Source organism: Rhinolophus sinicus, linkage group LG02, assembly GCF_036562045.2.
Source record: "Rhinolophus sinicus isolate RSC01 linkage group LG02, ASM3656204v1, whole genome shotgun sequence".
In the NCBI taxonomy this organism is placed as follows: Eukaryota; Metazoa; Chordata; class Mammalia; order Chiroptera; family Rhinolophidae; genus Rhinolophus; species Rhinolophus sinicus.
The window spans coordinates 34,077,236-34,091,504 of record NC_133752.1 but is presented as its reverse complement, the minus strand read 5'-3'; the positions used below and the strand labels follow the sequence as shown (position 1 = coordinate 34,091,504).

At 46.2% G+C, this 14,269-nt stretch overlaps 1 protein-coding gene across 3 annotated transcripts in view; it reads left to right on the top strand.

Annotated features, from left to right (window-relative positions):
* Window positions 1–7,252, top strand: part of NFKB1 (nuclear factor kappa B subunit 1) — a 115,096-nt gene extending 107,844 nt beyond the window's left edge. For all 3 annotated transcript variants that reach the window (XM_019738929.2, XM_019738928.2, XM_074323026.1), the window contains 5 exons: window positions 522–646; window positions 1,988–2,054; window positions 2,377–2,549; window positions 3,611–3,791; window positions 6,407–7,252. In XM_019738929.2, coding sequence (XP_019594488.1) covers window positions 522–646; window positions 1,988–2,054; window positions 2,377–2,549; window positions 3,611–3,791; window positions 6,407–6,564 — 704 coding nt within the window. In that variant the 3' untranslated portion in view covers window positions 6,565–7,252. The remainder of the gene's footprint in view (window positions 1–521; window positions 647–1,987; window positions 2,055–2,376; window positions 2,550–3,610; window positions 3,792–6,406) is intronic.
* Window positions 7,253–14,269: the final 7,017 nt, after the last annotated feature.

The following is a 14,269-nucleotide window of genomic DNA, read 5'->3' as shown; positions in this document are numbered from 1 at the left end:
AGTTTGTCCACTGTTTTCATGGTCAGGTGATACTACTGCCTCGTACATTGACCTAGGACTAAGCGATTGAAATAAGAAATAGCACCAAGATCCTTCTTTGACTCTCCTTAGGCATTCCCTGTTATCAAAATTGGCACAAATCAGATGTCCTCCCAGCAAGCTGAAAACAAGTTTGTCTTCCCAAAAGGGTGTGCTGAACTTACCGCTCTGTCATTAGTCCTCAGATTGAAGATACATCATTCAATTTAAAAGTATCCTATAGAGTTAAATTAAAAGCAAGAGTCAGAGTATTCCAAGTCATTTGTTTTGAATGTGTCCTTGGCTGTGTAGGGTATCTTCAGACACTTTTACAGTCAAGGTGAATTAGAATTTAAAAGAAGGCCTCTAGATGTTTCAGTACATATGTTTTGCATATTTATAAGTAAACATGTTGTATATATGTATGATATCAGATCCCTGCAGACAGTTGGAGGTTGACAAGATCTGGTTTTACCTAATGCTGTGTAAAATTGACGTTGCAGGAGCAGATCCCCTGGTGGAGAATTTTGAACCTCTGTATGACCTGGATGACACTTGGGAAAAGGATGGGGAGGATGAAGGAGTCGTGCCTGGAACCACACCTCTAGATATGGCCACCAACTGGCAGGTGAGTGTGGCCCCGGTCTGTTTGAAGGTTCAGGAATAATAAAAACAGACGGTCTTCCTGGGTCTTTATTCCCCAAAGCACATGCCTTTCATTTTTTAAGAAAGTCTGCTTGTCAAGAGCTGTATTTATCTCAAAGAGCCTATCCATGAAAGATCTAGGTCAGCAGAGTTCTGAGTATAAAAGTGTATGCCTAATCAGATCAGTGTTAAGTTGTAAGAGAGGGTTAGACCAGAGAAAACACAAAATTCACATTAAGAGTTATCCATTCGGAACTCACAGCAGAAATGTACCCATCTCAATTTTTGAAATTGGGATGATGTTACAGTTTGCTTGAACTTTGGTAAGTGATTTCTGGACATAAAAGGAAACTGGAGATTTCAGTAATATAAAAAGAGTAAACAGACTTAAAGCTTTCTTCAAAACTCCACTGACCTGCCATCTGAAGGTGAAAAGCAGTTGCCACGCCTAATGGACCCAGGATGAAGAGCCAGAGGAAGGAGGGTGCGCAGCTCACAGATTTCCAGCACAACAGAATCGACTTTCTTGGGGCAAGCACTGCTCCACATCCAAATACTGCTCGCTGCCACCTCGCTGCATGTAGGCTGAGCTGAGTGACCCTGGCAGAGAGACGACACGGTTCTCTTTTTACCTTGAGCACCTGGCTTTCCCAGAAGCCTCACCACAGAACGCTGAAAGATATCCTGCTTCAGTGACCCATGCTGTCCTTCCCGGGGTCAGCCAGCGGCAAGGCTACTGCAGGAAATGCAGAAAGGCCTCCATAGCTATGGAATGTATGTGTTTGTTTAAACTTAAGACTTTTCTGGCCCCTCAGTTAGAATATAGATGGTGCTAGAAGACTAACACCACGCCTTGTGAGCATTTCTGTACCTCAGTTTGAACTAGTTTATAAAACTCATTCTCATAAGCCTTTTACTAGGGAAGAAGGGCAGCGAGGGGCACAGATTCATAGCTCTGAGGAAGGTCAGCCCTCATCCAGCTCTCAGGGCGACATCACTGACCAGTGACTCTGACCAAGACATGGCTGACTTGGCAGCCTGGACTGCCTTTGTGCCTCAGAAGGGCGGTGGCCCTTGCTGTCTGTGAGGGTGGGTTGTGTCCTCCAGCCCCCGTCAGACAGCTCCTGTGGAGGACAGCCTTCCGGCCCCAAAGGCCCAAAGGGTCCACGTCCCTGGGCAATGGTACCGACTCCTCTCTCCACTCCTCCATCTTTTCAGCACTGCAACCTCCTAAGAAGGACATGCTGAGTTCTTTATTACAAAGAAACAGTTTCTTTGTGGTCCCTTTAATGTGCAGTTGTTCCCCATGTTTTTCTCCCAACAGGTATTTGACATATTAAATGGGAAACCGTATGAGCCAGAGTTTACATCTGATGACTTACTGGTACAAGGTGAGGTGTGGTAAAACCAGGTTCCCTTCACTAGTGTTATCTCCACACTGTCTTTTGAAAAGGGTGGGGGAGAGCCAGCATTATCCGGGGTGTTCTGTGAAATGCACAGTGGTTATTTTAGAATCAGAAGGTCCTGGAGAGGTGAAAGGGGACTATCCCATGGTAATCGACTAAAATACATGCTGCTGGTCCTCAGCTGGGCCGCTGCAGACTCTCAGGTACAAGAGTTGAGTGCCTCCAGGAGGCGTTGGAGGCTGAGCAGTGTGGCGGGGATCAGCCTTCCAGAGTGTCTCTGGTCATGGTCTTTCTTCATTTCCTTCAGGAGACATGAAACAGCTGACTGAAGATGCAAAGTTGCAGCTTTACAAGTTGCTAGAATTTCCTGATCCGGACAAAAACTGGGCTACTCTGGCACAGAAATTAGGTCTGGGGATACTCAATAATGCCTTCCGGCTGAGTCCCGCTCCTTCTAAAACTCTCATGGACAACTACGAGGTAACACAGCACCTGGCTAACTACGTTTCTTTCACTTTGCTCTGCTAACATCACGGCCGGGCACAACCTGCTACCTTCTCCCTTAGCTCTGAGGAAGAAAATCAGTCATTGCCCATGTCCTGGGAGGGTGGCCCAGGCCAGGCTGGCAACCCACCTCCCTAAGAAGGCTGTTTCCGACACCTTGAGATAGTCCCTATTTTCAAATACCTTGAAATTTTCTGCAAAACATGTTACTGAAAGGGTCAGGATGGTCACAGAACTTTGATCTCCCTGAACAAACACAGTAGACTCTGGTCAACATTCATCTCTTCCTTTTCCCAAGAACATGCCTTGATCACCTGTCAGGACATGGAATCAGCTTTCTGCAAGGTGACCCCTAGTGGAGCCATTACCTGGTGATGCTTTACTTTCTAAAACTAAAAGATAGAAAAACATGGGGGGTTGGTCGGTTAGCTCAGTTGGTTACAGCTCGATGCTAATAAAACCAAGGTTGCCAATTCGATCCCCTCATGGGCCACTCTGAGCTGTGCTCTCCTTAAAAAAAAAAACAAAAAACTGAAAAACATGGGATGAAGTTAGTTTCTTTTAAAATTTTTATTGCTAGCTCTTGTTTCTCAGTGGTTTTCAGAGCTTCAGCTTAAATGGGGATACTACATAAGCTTTGCTCTAGGTAGTTTCACTGCTTCAGCATCTCTCTCTCTCTCTCTTTCTGTCTCTCTCTCTCCCTGCCTCCCTCCCTTCCTCCCTCCCTCCCTCCCTCCCTCCCTCCCTCGTTCCCCCATCCCCCTTCCTCTCTCATGCTGTGCTTACTATAAACTGCTCCTCTGTGATTTCCTGAGTGGTCTTTGAGCTGAAACAGGAAACTTGACTCAGAGGCAGTGTATTTTCTTAGACGCTCTTCGCTCTTTTCTCTGACCTTTCCAGGACCACCTGGCTCTTGCGGTTGCAGGAGGAAGCTTGGCAGAGGGAAGGGGTGTGGTGTAGCGTTTACAGCCTGCCTGGTTGTTCCTTACACAGGTTTTCACACAAGAATGTGCTCTTCCTTCATTTCTTTCTTGCAGGTCTCTGGGGGAACAATAAGAGAACTGGTGGAGGCCCTGAGTCAGATGGGCTACACTGAAGCGATCGAAGTGATCCAGGGGGCCTTCTGCACCTCAGGAACTGCAGCCCCCAGCCCAGTGAAGGCCACCTCTCAGACCCGCTCACTGCCTCTCTCACTTGCCTCCACAAGACAGCAAATAGGTAAAGAAAAAAAGAAAAAGCAGTTGAGATATTTTCCTGCTCCCCAGGCCACTGTGGTCAGTCTCTTGGGATATGGCGTGCCCCCCAACCCTGCCCCCTGCCATTGTCTCCTGAGTGTACTCTCCCATGTGTCTGTCTTCTCCCTGCTGGGGTGGGGGCTCTCAAATTCAACCTTCAGCCGCTTGTGACACCTTCGTTCAGGTAAGGGACTGTCCCCAGGAACAGTCAGAGTGACACATGAGTTACTCAGATTCACAATAAATACTAAAAACAATACGATGTGGGTGGTTGGGGTAAATATTATGTCTCTTATCTTTCAAATTTAAAAGAGAGAGATACAGAAAGAGAAAAACACACGGGAACCAGCGTTGGCACCCAGACTGTGGACGGACGCTGTGGTTTTCCCACCACACCCTCAGCGTCCTCCCCTCCAGGGCTTCTCCTTCCTCAGCCCCCTCCCCATGTTCATAACACTGACCTTATGTCCCACCATCATTGGCTCCATGTGTCATCCACCTAAAACACGGAACATGGTGGGCTTTCCACACAGCCCAACAATCCTATGATTCTCTTTAAGTTATTCTCCCACTCTCTAAACAACCATTTCATGCTTTCTCTTTCTAACCCCCAGCATCCCTTCCCCTGCACTGGCGGTTTCTCCATCCCCCTGGGTCACTTAACAAGCATACTGTGGTTTCCTTCATCTTTCAAAATAAAACAAACAAAAACGAAAAACACTCCCTTTATCCCACTTCCCTTTTACCTACAGCCCAGTTCCTTTGTTCCCCTATAGAGCAGAGCTGCTCAGGAGAATCTTTTAGAGTTGTTCTTTCCACTTTCTCTCCTCTCCATGACCCGTGCGGTCGGGGCCCATCCCCACCACTCTCCCAGGCTGCTCTCACCTGATGCCCAGGGCCTAGTCAGAGCTGCTCACCATCTTTCTCATCTCGCCCACCACTCCCAGCACATACCACAGTTGACCACTCCAAACAGCGTCCCCTCTAGGCTTTTCATAGCACACTCACCTCGGTGCCTTCTCCACGCTCCCCAGAGCCTGGTACTAGGCCCTCCTTACTTGTCCTTACTGACACGGGCCTGTCAGGGCCCCACCTGAACTGGATTGGCCACATCAGTGAGTCAGAAGCACTGTCATCCTCTAGGAGGTTAAGACAAAACCCCAAGACTGGCCCAGGAGTACTTCCTGGTCCTCCACACCACACAGCCGGCCATCAGGCTTCTTCCTGTCTGCGACCACCACCCCCGTCTAGTCCACCTGCATTGCCTCCTTTCCTGCCGCCACTCCTGATCGGTCTCCCTGTTTCCTGTCAGTTCATTCTCCACACAAGACGTAGTGTGATTCTTTTCAAAAATTAGTGAGATTCTGGCACTCCTGTTGTATACCCGCTGGTTCATTCATCCATTCAGCAAATCTTTACTGATGGCATCCTGTGTGCTTAGCACTGTTGGAGGCTTTGAAGATGGGGCAGTGAGCAGTAATGGCAACGTCCCTTCTTTTTCCATTCTCTCTTTTAAACATGGCTTTCACCCGCCCTTCCTCCCACCCCACAAGTCCAGTCTAGTCTTAGCGTCTTGGAACCTTCTCTTCCCCTTCCCTGCAGAGATCCTCACCTGACTGGCTCCTTCTTGCCACCGATTCTGGCACAGTGTCACCTTGTCGGGGGAGGGGGGCCTCCTAGGGGAGACAGAAGAGGTGTTTTGCTCACTTTAGAAAGAAATAATGTAGCCACCAGGCAAATAACTCGCCCATCCTGTGTCATGACCTGATTCTGCTTCCACACTAACAAAGAAATGGGTCCTTATATCTTCAAAAGCATTAAGCCCTTGATTTGTAGTTATTTTTAAAATACCTCACAGCCCCTAGCACCTAATAGAAACTCAATAAAGATTGGTTGATTGAATAAATCAATCAATAACAAGACGATAGCCATGTCACAGCCATTAAAATCTTAACGTTAATATTGGCATTTAATATATAAGAAGATAGCATTTTGATTCAGGTATATTAGACTTCTTTTCCCTTAGTCACTCTCTCTCTCGGAAATAACTCACATTGTTCAGATACCTAAAGACACTTCTCGACAAGGAGATTTTGACCTAATTGTCCAGTATAGGCTCATTTTCATCAAAATCACCTCATTTTTGCTACCAAAATGTTTTTGAGGCAGTGTGTAGTGCGTAATAGCATGTGAGGCCCAGAAAGATATCTTATTTTTAGTTCCTAATTCTGTCACCAATTTATTTTGCTTAGATTCAGCAATTTCCCCAGCTATAAAAATAGGTAATACAGTGGTTGGAAAAAATACACCTGATTTCTAAGAAAATAAAGGTACATTTTGGGTCAAGAGAATTCAGAAAAGATTCTGACAAACATGAGGCTAGATTTGGATGTCTTCCCAGTCTTTATATTACTGGGCGCTTTCTGCTCCTCACCCCGCTGAGAACAGGGATGACACACGGGTGGTACAAACGGGATGTGATGACACATAGAAGCTAATGGGCAGAAGTAGCGCACATACCTTTTAGATCCAATCTTTGAGCCCCAACTGCAATGAAAGGCATATGCACCCCAGTGAATTCATGCTTTCTCCCCTCAGACGAGCTCCAAGACGACAGCATCTGTGACAGTGGCGTGGAGACATCCTTCCGCAAACTCAGCTTTACAGAATCTCTGACTAGCGGCGGCACATTGCTAACTCTTAACAAAATGCCCCACGATTATGGGCAGGAAGGACCTATAGAGGGCAAAATTTAGCCTCCTGCCCATTTCCAACACCCTGGAAACCAAAGTTCTGAAATTCCACAACATGGTCCAACGAAGGTAAAATGCTTCCAGAGGTACTCAGAAGAAAACCTGACCACCTGGATCATTCTGCATTTAACTCAAGGCCTTAAACGTGGCTTCCTTGCTTGGCTCTTAAGTGGATTTCAGTTCAGCCCACTTACAGATAGTACCTGACAGTCACAGCCTTTGGTGGGGCTGGTGCCTCATTGCGATGAGGTGGCTTGCTGAGCTTTACCAACTGCTTTCTGTTGTCATTGCTGCTGTCCCTCTGCTGCGTCATTAAAAGATGTGACTGTCTCCACACGTTGTGCTTTCTGGCCATCCACAACACACTTGTGGATTCAGATTCAAAATCAAGAGAATTCTTAATATTTTATTAAGAATTTTTAAATGACATATTTTAAAATGAGACTCAATGTATAATAAAAAAAGGCTTACTGCTTTTTCTAATATGGTTTTCTGTGTGATTTGAAAAAAGAACATGTACATGTCAATATTTAAACCTGAATACAATCAGCCCTGAAAATGCTATTTTACCCTTTTTCTGCATTTTGCTATTGTAAATATGTTTTTTAGATCAAATACTTTAAAGGAAAAAAATGGATTTATAAATGCTATTTTTTATTTTACTTTTATAATAAAAGGAAAAGCAAATTGATGACCTTGTCTTGTTTAATCTCTACAAATACTTTCCTAAGATGATTCCTTGTAATCACAGGGAATTCCACAGCCTGTTTATCACATTCACATTCCCCTTTAGAGTCAATTTTCTGATCCAGAAATAAACAAAAATTAGTAAAAGAAAATTGTTTTCACCTGAGATGAAAGCTTTGGGTTTGTCAAATCCTTGCTTGGCTCATTTCATTTAGGCTGTATCCCCTCACCTCCCTCCATCTCATGCAAAACTCTTCCTCCTCAAGCCTCTGTGTTCTCAATGCCTCCGTGATGCATAAAGTATTGAAGTGTCAGCATACCAGAGGGTCTTGGACAAGAAGCCTTCCAGCATGAAGCTCTGTGGAAATGCTCTTCACTCTGCGTTGGAAATAAGGGAGAGGAGAACTAAAAGGTGTTTGAATGAGGTGCTACGGTGGACACTGATATGTAACCAAGATCCCTCGTTCACAAAGGACTTGTCAGTCCAGCCACTGGGGGCACACTTGGCAAATGGCCTCCAGCTGCAGAGAGCCACCTCACCCAGCTCACGCCCGTTTCCAGGATGGCTCCATGCAACACTGATTGATGTGGCATATTAAAGCCTGTCCAACCCAGGACAGCGTTGAAAGGCTGTTTGACCACCAGAGCTCCTGCAAGGTTGGCTGAGGTGTTGTTTGGGTCTGCATCACAGCTTTGCTCTCTGCCCGGTACTCTTTTTTCCCCTCCCTTCCACAGGTGTGGATTCCAGGGCACTCCCAAATAAACATCCTGCATATGGGTCTCCATCTCAAGAGAGGCTGCTCAGAGAATCCAGTCTGCACAGGTGCTGGGAACTAATGCTGACCAATTTTGCACGACATATGAAGTCATTTAATCTTGAAAATAACCCAGTGAGGTATGTAGAATTGTCCTCAATTTACAGAGAAGGAAATTGAGGCTTCAAGCATTCAAGTAGGCAACAGCTAAACTGCTTCTGAGTTTACACCCAGGTCTGTCTAGCTGCAGAGCTCATGGGTTGGAGAATTATCTTGGTAGGATAAGAAGGTAGATTAAAATAATTGAGTCCAAAAGTAGACCTCAAAATATGTAGGAACTTAGTAGATGACAAAATAAATTTTCAATTCAATGAGGAAAAGATGATTAATCAGTAGGTGGTCCAGCTTGTTAATCACTTGGGAAAAAATCACTCTGAACTGCTATGTTCCTCCTTTCATCAAAATAATTTTCAAATGTATCAAAAGTTAAACCATGAAAATACTAGAAATACTGGAAATTATGGGTGAATAACCTTGAAATAGGGAAGGCCTTTGTAAGCAAGACTAGTTTATGGTGTAAAATAATTTGACCACGACAAGGCCTCCTTTCTGACCCAATGCTGACACTCCTCCCACTGAGGGGAGGGGCCTACCTTCCTTCCCTGTGAATCTGGGTGGACCTGTGACAAGAACGGAAGCACTACTAAGTGACTTTCAAGGTTAGGTCAAAAAATACAATACAGTTTCTGCCCAGTCCCGCTGGTTACACCCTCTTAGAGCCCAGTTACCGTGCTCTGAGGAAGCCAAATGGCCAACATGGAGAGGCCACATGTAGGTGTTCAGCCAACAGCCTTCACTGAGGCCACAGCCGGTGCCAGCATCAACCAGAGAGTGCAGTCGGAAGATGATTCCAGCCACCAGCCTGAGTCGCAGCTGACGAGACTTCAAGCTGCCTCAGCTGACGATGCCCGAGTAGAGACAGTCTGAGTCCTATGCCAATGGCAGATCGTGAGTAAATTAAGTTATGGCTGATATTTTAAGGCCTAGGTGCGCAGTGGATTGTTACCATTCTCCAGGTCTCTAAACTGACTGTTCCCATACCAGAAGGTCACTTTAAAGAGAAGCTGAGCGCAGGAGGAACAACCTAGCAAGCAACTTACGCTGAGACTGAAAGTAACATTGCCCTTCTTTACTAAGAAGCCCCATTTCTCTTCTGTTCCAGAAATTTCCTCTTCCTCCTCCCAGATCACAGTGCTGGCCTGAGCCTCTGCGTAATGCTCTCACAAAAAGGCTACCAACGCCGGCCGTGCCTCTGAGGAAGGAGTGTGTTTCATAACGCACCAGCAGATGGGGATCAATACGAGAAGGAATGCCAGAATTCAAGGGGAAAGCTACAATGGGCCTGAAATAAACCTTCCCAGATAGCTTGTCTCTCAGCAGGAAGCCATTTAAAAATAGCTTCCTCAGAACTTTCCTCACCTTTTGATGTTTCTATACTCTGCAGGCATAACCTAGACTTTTCCAGGATCAGCGGTCTTTCTTTTTTGGCAGAAGGAAGCCCTGCTGCTGCTCCCTTACCCACCTGAGTCCCCTGCGGTAGTCACATGTGGCATGGACGTTCCCAGCCATAACCACAGACGGAGGCCCCACAACTGGGACCTTCAGCATCTTAGGATAAAGGGAGGGAAGGAGCCTGGTGGATTTGAGTGTTTATTACATGCCACCCCTTCTGCACTAACGATTTCTGATAATATTCTCAAGCTATGCCTTATCAGGTACATATTTAACCACAATTTTACAATGAGGACACATCATCTGAATATTAACTAACTTACCTATATTCAAATCCAGATCTATCTGATCCCACAGCTTGTTCTTTAATGATGTCTGAAGTCCTTTGAAGAAAAGATGCTGTATTTAAAAGAGAAAAAAATCCATATAAATCTGCACAAAGATGATGGGGTCATAATGTACCCCAACTACAGTGCAAAATGAACCCAGAATATCACTAAAAGGATATTGTACTTAAATGTTACCATCACTTGATTTTTTCCCACTAATAACAGGCTGAGGTGGTTAAATACGAATTTTCCATGGATCGGAGATAACTGGTCACATCTTTCTCCTTATTTTGTGCTTTTGGGGGGAATTTTCTTTCTGATTTGTGCTTCCCCTGGTAATGGTCTTGGGGAGGCACAGGCATCAACAGAAGATGAAACTGAAATTCTGCTTGTTTTCTAAAGGATCACAGAGCTTGGAGGTGGACAATAGCTTAAAGATCAACTAAGTAAATCATCCAAGTCACCATATTTTTTGAAACACCCATGACATGAAAACATATCCTCCTGCAGTCCCGCTGCTCTGTTTACACCAAGGAGTCTGAGCGACGACAAGTTCCTGTCCACTGGTTTTCTAGGTTCATTGGTTGGCTTCAGGGTTGAGAGAAATACTGAGGAGGGGCTTTGAATTAAATGGATGTCATTCTCCATTGTTATGGCTTCCATTATATCTATAACAGCCTGCTTCCATTACCCCGGACAAGGGACTATTAGGTTGATGCAAAAGTAATTGCGGGTTAAAAGGTTAAAAATAATTGCAGGGCCGGCCCGGTGGCTCAGGCGGTTGGAGCTCCATGCTCCTAACTCTGAAGGCTGCCAGTTTGATTCCCACATGGGCCAGTGGGCTCTCAACCACAAGGTTGCCAGTTCAATTCCTCTAGTCCCACAAGGGATGGTGGGCTCTGCCCCCTGCAACTAAAATTGAACACGGTACCTTGAGCTGAGCTGCCTCCCGGATGGCTCAGTTGGTTGGAGCGCATCCTCTCAACCACAAGGTTGCTGGTTCGACTCCTCCAACCAGCAACGGCAACTGGACTGGGAGCTGAGCTGCGCCCTCCACAACTAAGATTGAAAGGACAACAACTTGAAGATGAATGGCACCCTCCACAACTAAGATTGAAAGGACAACAACTTGACTTGGAAAAAAGTCCTGGAAGTACATACTATTCCCCAATAAAGTCCTGTACCCCTTCCCCCCCCAAAAAAAAATCATCTTTAAAAAAAAAAAAAAAAATTGCAAAGACCGCAATTACTTTTGCACCAAACTAATAGTTCCACAAATTGTTCAACCTCCTTAGAATGAGAGGGAGAAAGGGGCTGAGATTCTCTCACTTCCATCAACTAGCTTTCCTATGTTGATATCTCTTTCCTAAATGAGTATTTCATTGAAATATCACAAGCCTCAAAGAACAAAGATATGTACTCAATCAAAATTTCTTCAGTGTCAGTTAATGCCATTCACTACAATGAGTGGCCATCATTCATCATCTCATATTACTTGCCCAAAAACCCTGTGAAGTAAGAATTTTGTCCCTATTTCACAGATGAGGAAACTGAGGCACACAGAAAGCATTTAACTTCAGGATCTGCTGACTCTGGTAACATGTTTTAATAAACCACACTTGTAGGAGGGGGCAAGGTGGGTAGGGTGTCTGTCTTCACTTTGTCATGAAGGGATCCAGGCCAACAGTCAGTCTTCCTCCAACCCTTAGCTCCCAAGGTCTTTCTGGGGGTGACGGTCCCAGTCAGCTGGAAGGGCAAAGGCATAGAGAAGGACGGTAGGAGTGTTGAATCGGTCACTTCCTCTCACATTTCCCTGGAGAAAAACTTCAGTCCTGTGGGCGCATTAAGAGCAGGAGGCTATAGGGGCGATCTACTTTTGTTCCGGATATTAGGACGGGGGTGGATTTTGGTGAAGAGGTTCCAATCTTTGACACAAATCAAAAATTCTTACCTGGCTGATGGAGGCTGAATGTGAAGGTTTTTTCTAGTTCCAACTTGTATGCACTCACTCACTTACTCTGAGAGTCACCTGCAATCATGAGAAATGGCCATTGTCAAAAGCAAAGGACAAAGTCACATTTTCTCTTAAGGAAATCCTCAGAGCAGAGATGATCAAGGGTGTTAGGTCAGATAGGATGGGACAGAGTAACAGCAGCAAAGTCTTGCCCTCGCAACAAGGAGGACTCCTGCTCTCCAGACTCTGAGAGGCCGTGGGCTGGTTGATATCAAGGTTAAGGGTCTGCCAGGGGCCGTGGCCCTTAGAATCCCGCCCAAAGGAGAGGGAACAAGTAAGTTCATCTTTCTCGTGATCTGCGGAGAACTGGTAGGACCTTGATTCCCAATTCTCAGATGAACGGGAAAGGAACAGAAGTTGGTTCTTGGAAAAATAATATTCTCTTCAGACCAGAAGAATAGCAGATGAAACAAACTCTACAAACCTCTTCTCCCAGGAAGCACAGTTCATGCTGAAGATGGTGAGATGAAACCTGGAGACATACGATGGATGGGCACGTGTCAGGTCAGAACCAGTGATGAGTTGATGCTGGATATCAGACAACCAGGTTGCTAGGTCTATTCTCTGGCAAAAAGAAAGAGATTTTCATTTCAAAACTGTTTTACTGTTCCCCTACCCTTTCATAGGGCAAGAGTCCACAACTTATCTTTGCTGGAAAAATTTAAATGAGAAATTTCATGCCGTGGATTTTTTTTCTTTTGTAGAACACCTGTTTATCACTTTGTCCAAATATTCCTTTTTGCTTCTAAAATAAATTTTATTTTCTAATTTTGGGGGGGAAAATCTGTTTTGGAAAAACAAAACCTTTAGACGTGAATGTTTTCATTTACAAAATACTGTCAAATATTCTCATAACAATCTGAGAGGTAATCGGAGGAGGTTAACACCCGCCATTTTCTACACAATGACAAAGATGCCGATGTTGCTGAGGTTGCTGGTCTAGTGTGAAGAGTGAGGGCTGGACTCAGCCTTCGGTGCTCACCCTGAGCCCCTGGGCCTCGCTCTGCAGCTGGTCACAGAGTGCATGGCTGCTCCGGAGGGAGCAGGGGACAGTCACATAGACATGTCCAGGACAGGGACAGTGCAGCAGGCCCAGTGCAGGCTCTGAAGGCTGGCACAGAAGCAAGAAGTCTGCGTCCCATCAACAAATGGGCTCAGCGGGTGGTTGGAGGCAGGGTTGGCAATACACATGGCACTGGGCACTAGTCCCTGCAAACGTTGATCCAGGGAGCAGCCATGAGAGCAGCCTTCTGGCCCTACTCTCCTCCTTTAGCTGTGAGGCTCTCAGCAGCTTTTTTCTCCATCCTCTGCCTGGTTCTGCCATTTCCTCATGTCACTCCCTTTCCCCCAAGTGATTCAAGCCAGGGCGTCCCACCTGCTCCCCGAGTGTCCATGCAGAGCCCTGCTCTCAGTGGCCGACCTAACCAGAGGCCAGAGAACCAGAAATCACTGTCCTGGGAAGACCCCCCAGCAGCTCCTGGGGCATGTCCCCACACAGAAGCAGAGCCCACGCACAGAACCACTCCTGTCTCCTTCCTATGTCTCACCCCTGCCCCTCTCCTGTCACTGCCTGGGACCACAGCATGGCGGGAATGCTCCCTCCCTCCAGGTGGGGACGGATGTGCTCAGGAGGTACTTGAAGGCTCACGGAGAAGTGGGTACCTCAGCCTGATGTCAAAGCAGTCCTGCTGTCTTCTCCTTCCCAGTGCTGATCTGGGAAGGTCACAGCCACCATTTGGCCCTGAATGTCTTTCTGCTTCACCAAAAGCACATCTTGAACGATAATCAGCATATGCACACAACATATGGGCGAGGGACTATTTCGGTCTGAAAGGCATAGACTCCAGCTTTAAAGCTTCAGGAAAGAATGTGTGGGGAGCGAGTCATCCACACTGCCCCATGCCCACCCCCTTAGAGAGAAAGGCCCTTTTGGGCCAGGGAAGACGCCTCCATCACTCCCTCCTTTCTTCAAATCACGCCTTGACTCAGTCTCAGCCATTTGCTCTCTGTTCCTGTGCCTTTGAAGAGCTCATCTGACTTCTCCCCCATCAATCTATTCCAGAGGCTTTGCGCCAAGTTTTCATAGAGCTATAGTAATTAAATGAGGATTAAAAATTATTCATATGCTACCCTTTCATCAAGGTAGCAACAGTGGAAGGAGATGAAGAAAACAAAAGGCAGCGAGCAGAAAATGTAGCTGTGCACGTCTGACCCTTGTGAGCAGCAGACTGTGCCGTGTGTCTCTCAGCCCGGGAGCCTGAGGTGGGGGGATCAGAGCTCCAGGAGCAGAGCTGTTCCCCTCCTCCCTCCCTCCCCCCTTCTTCTCTCCTCTTCCCCCTCCTTTTCCTCCTCTCTTTCTTGTTCTCTCTCCCTTTCTCTCCCTTCCTCCCTTTCTCTCTCTCCCTCCCTCC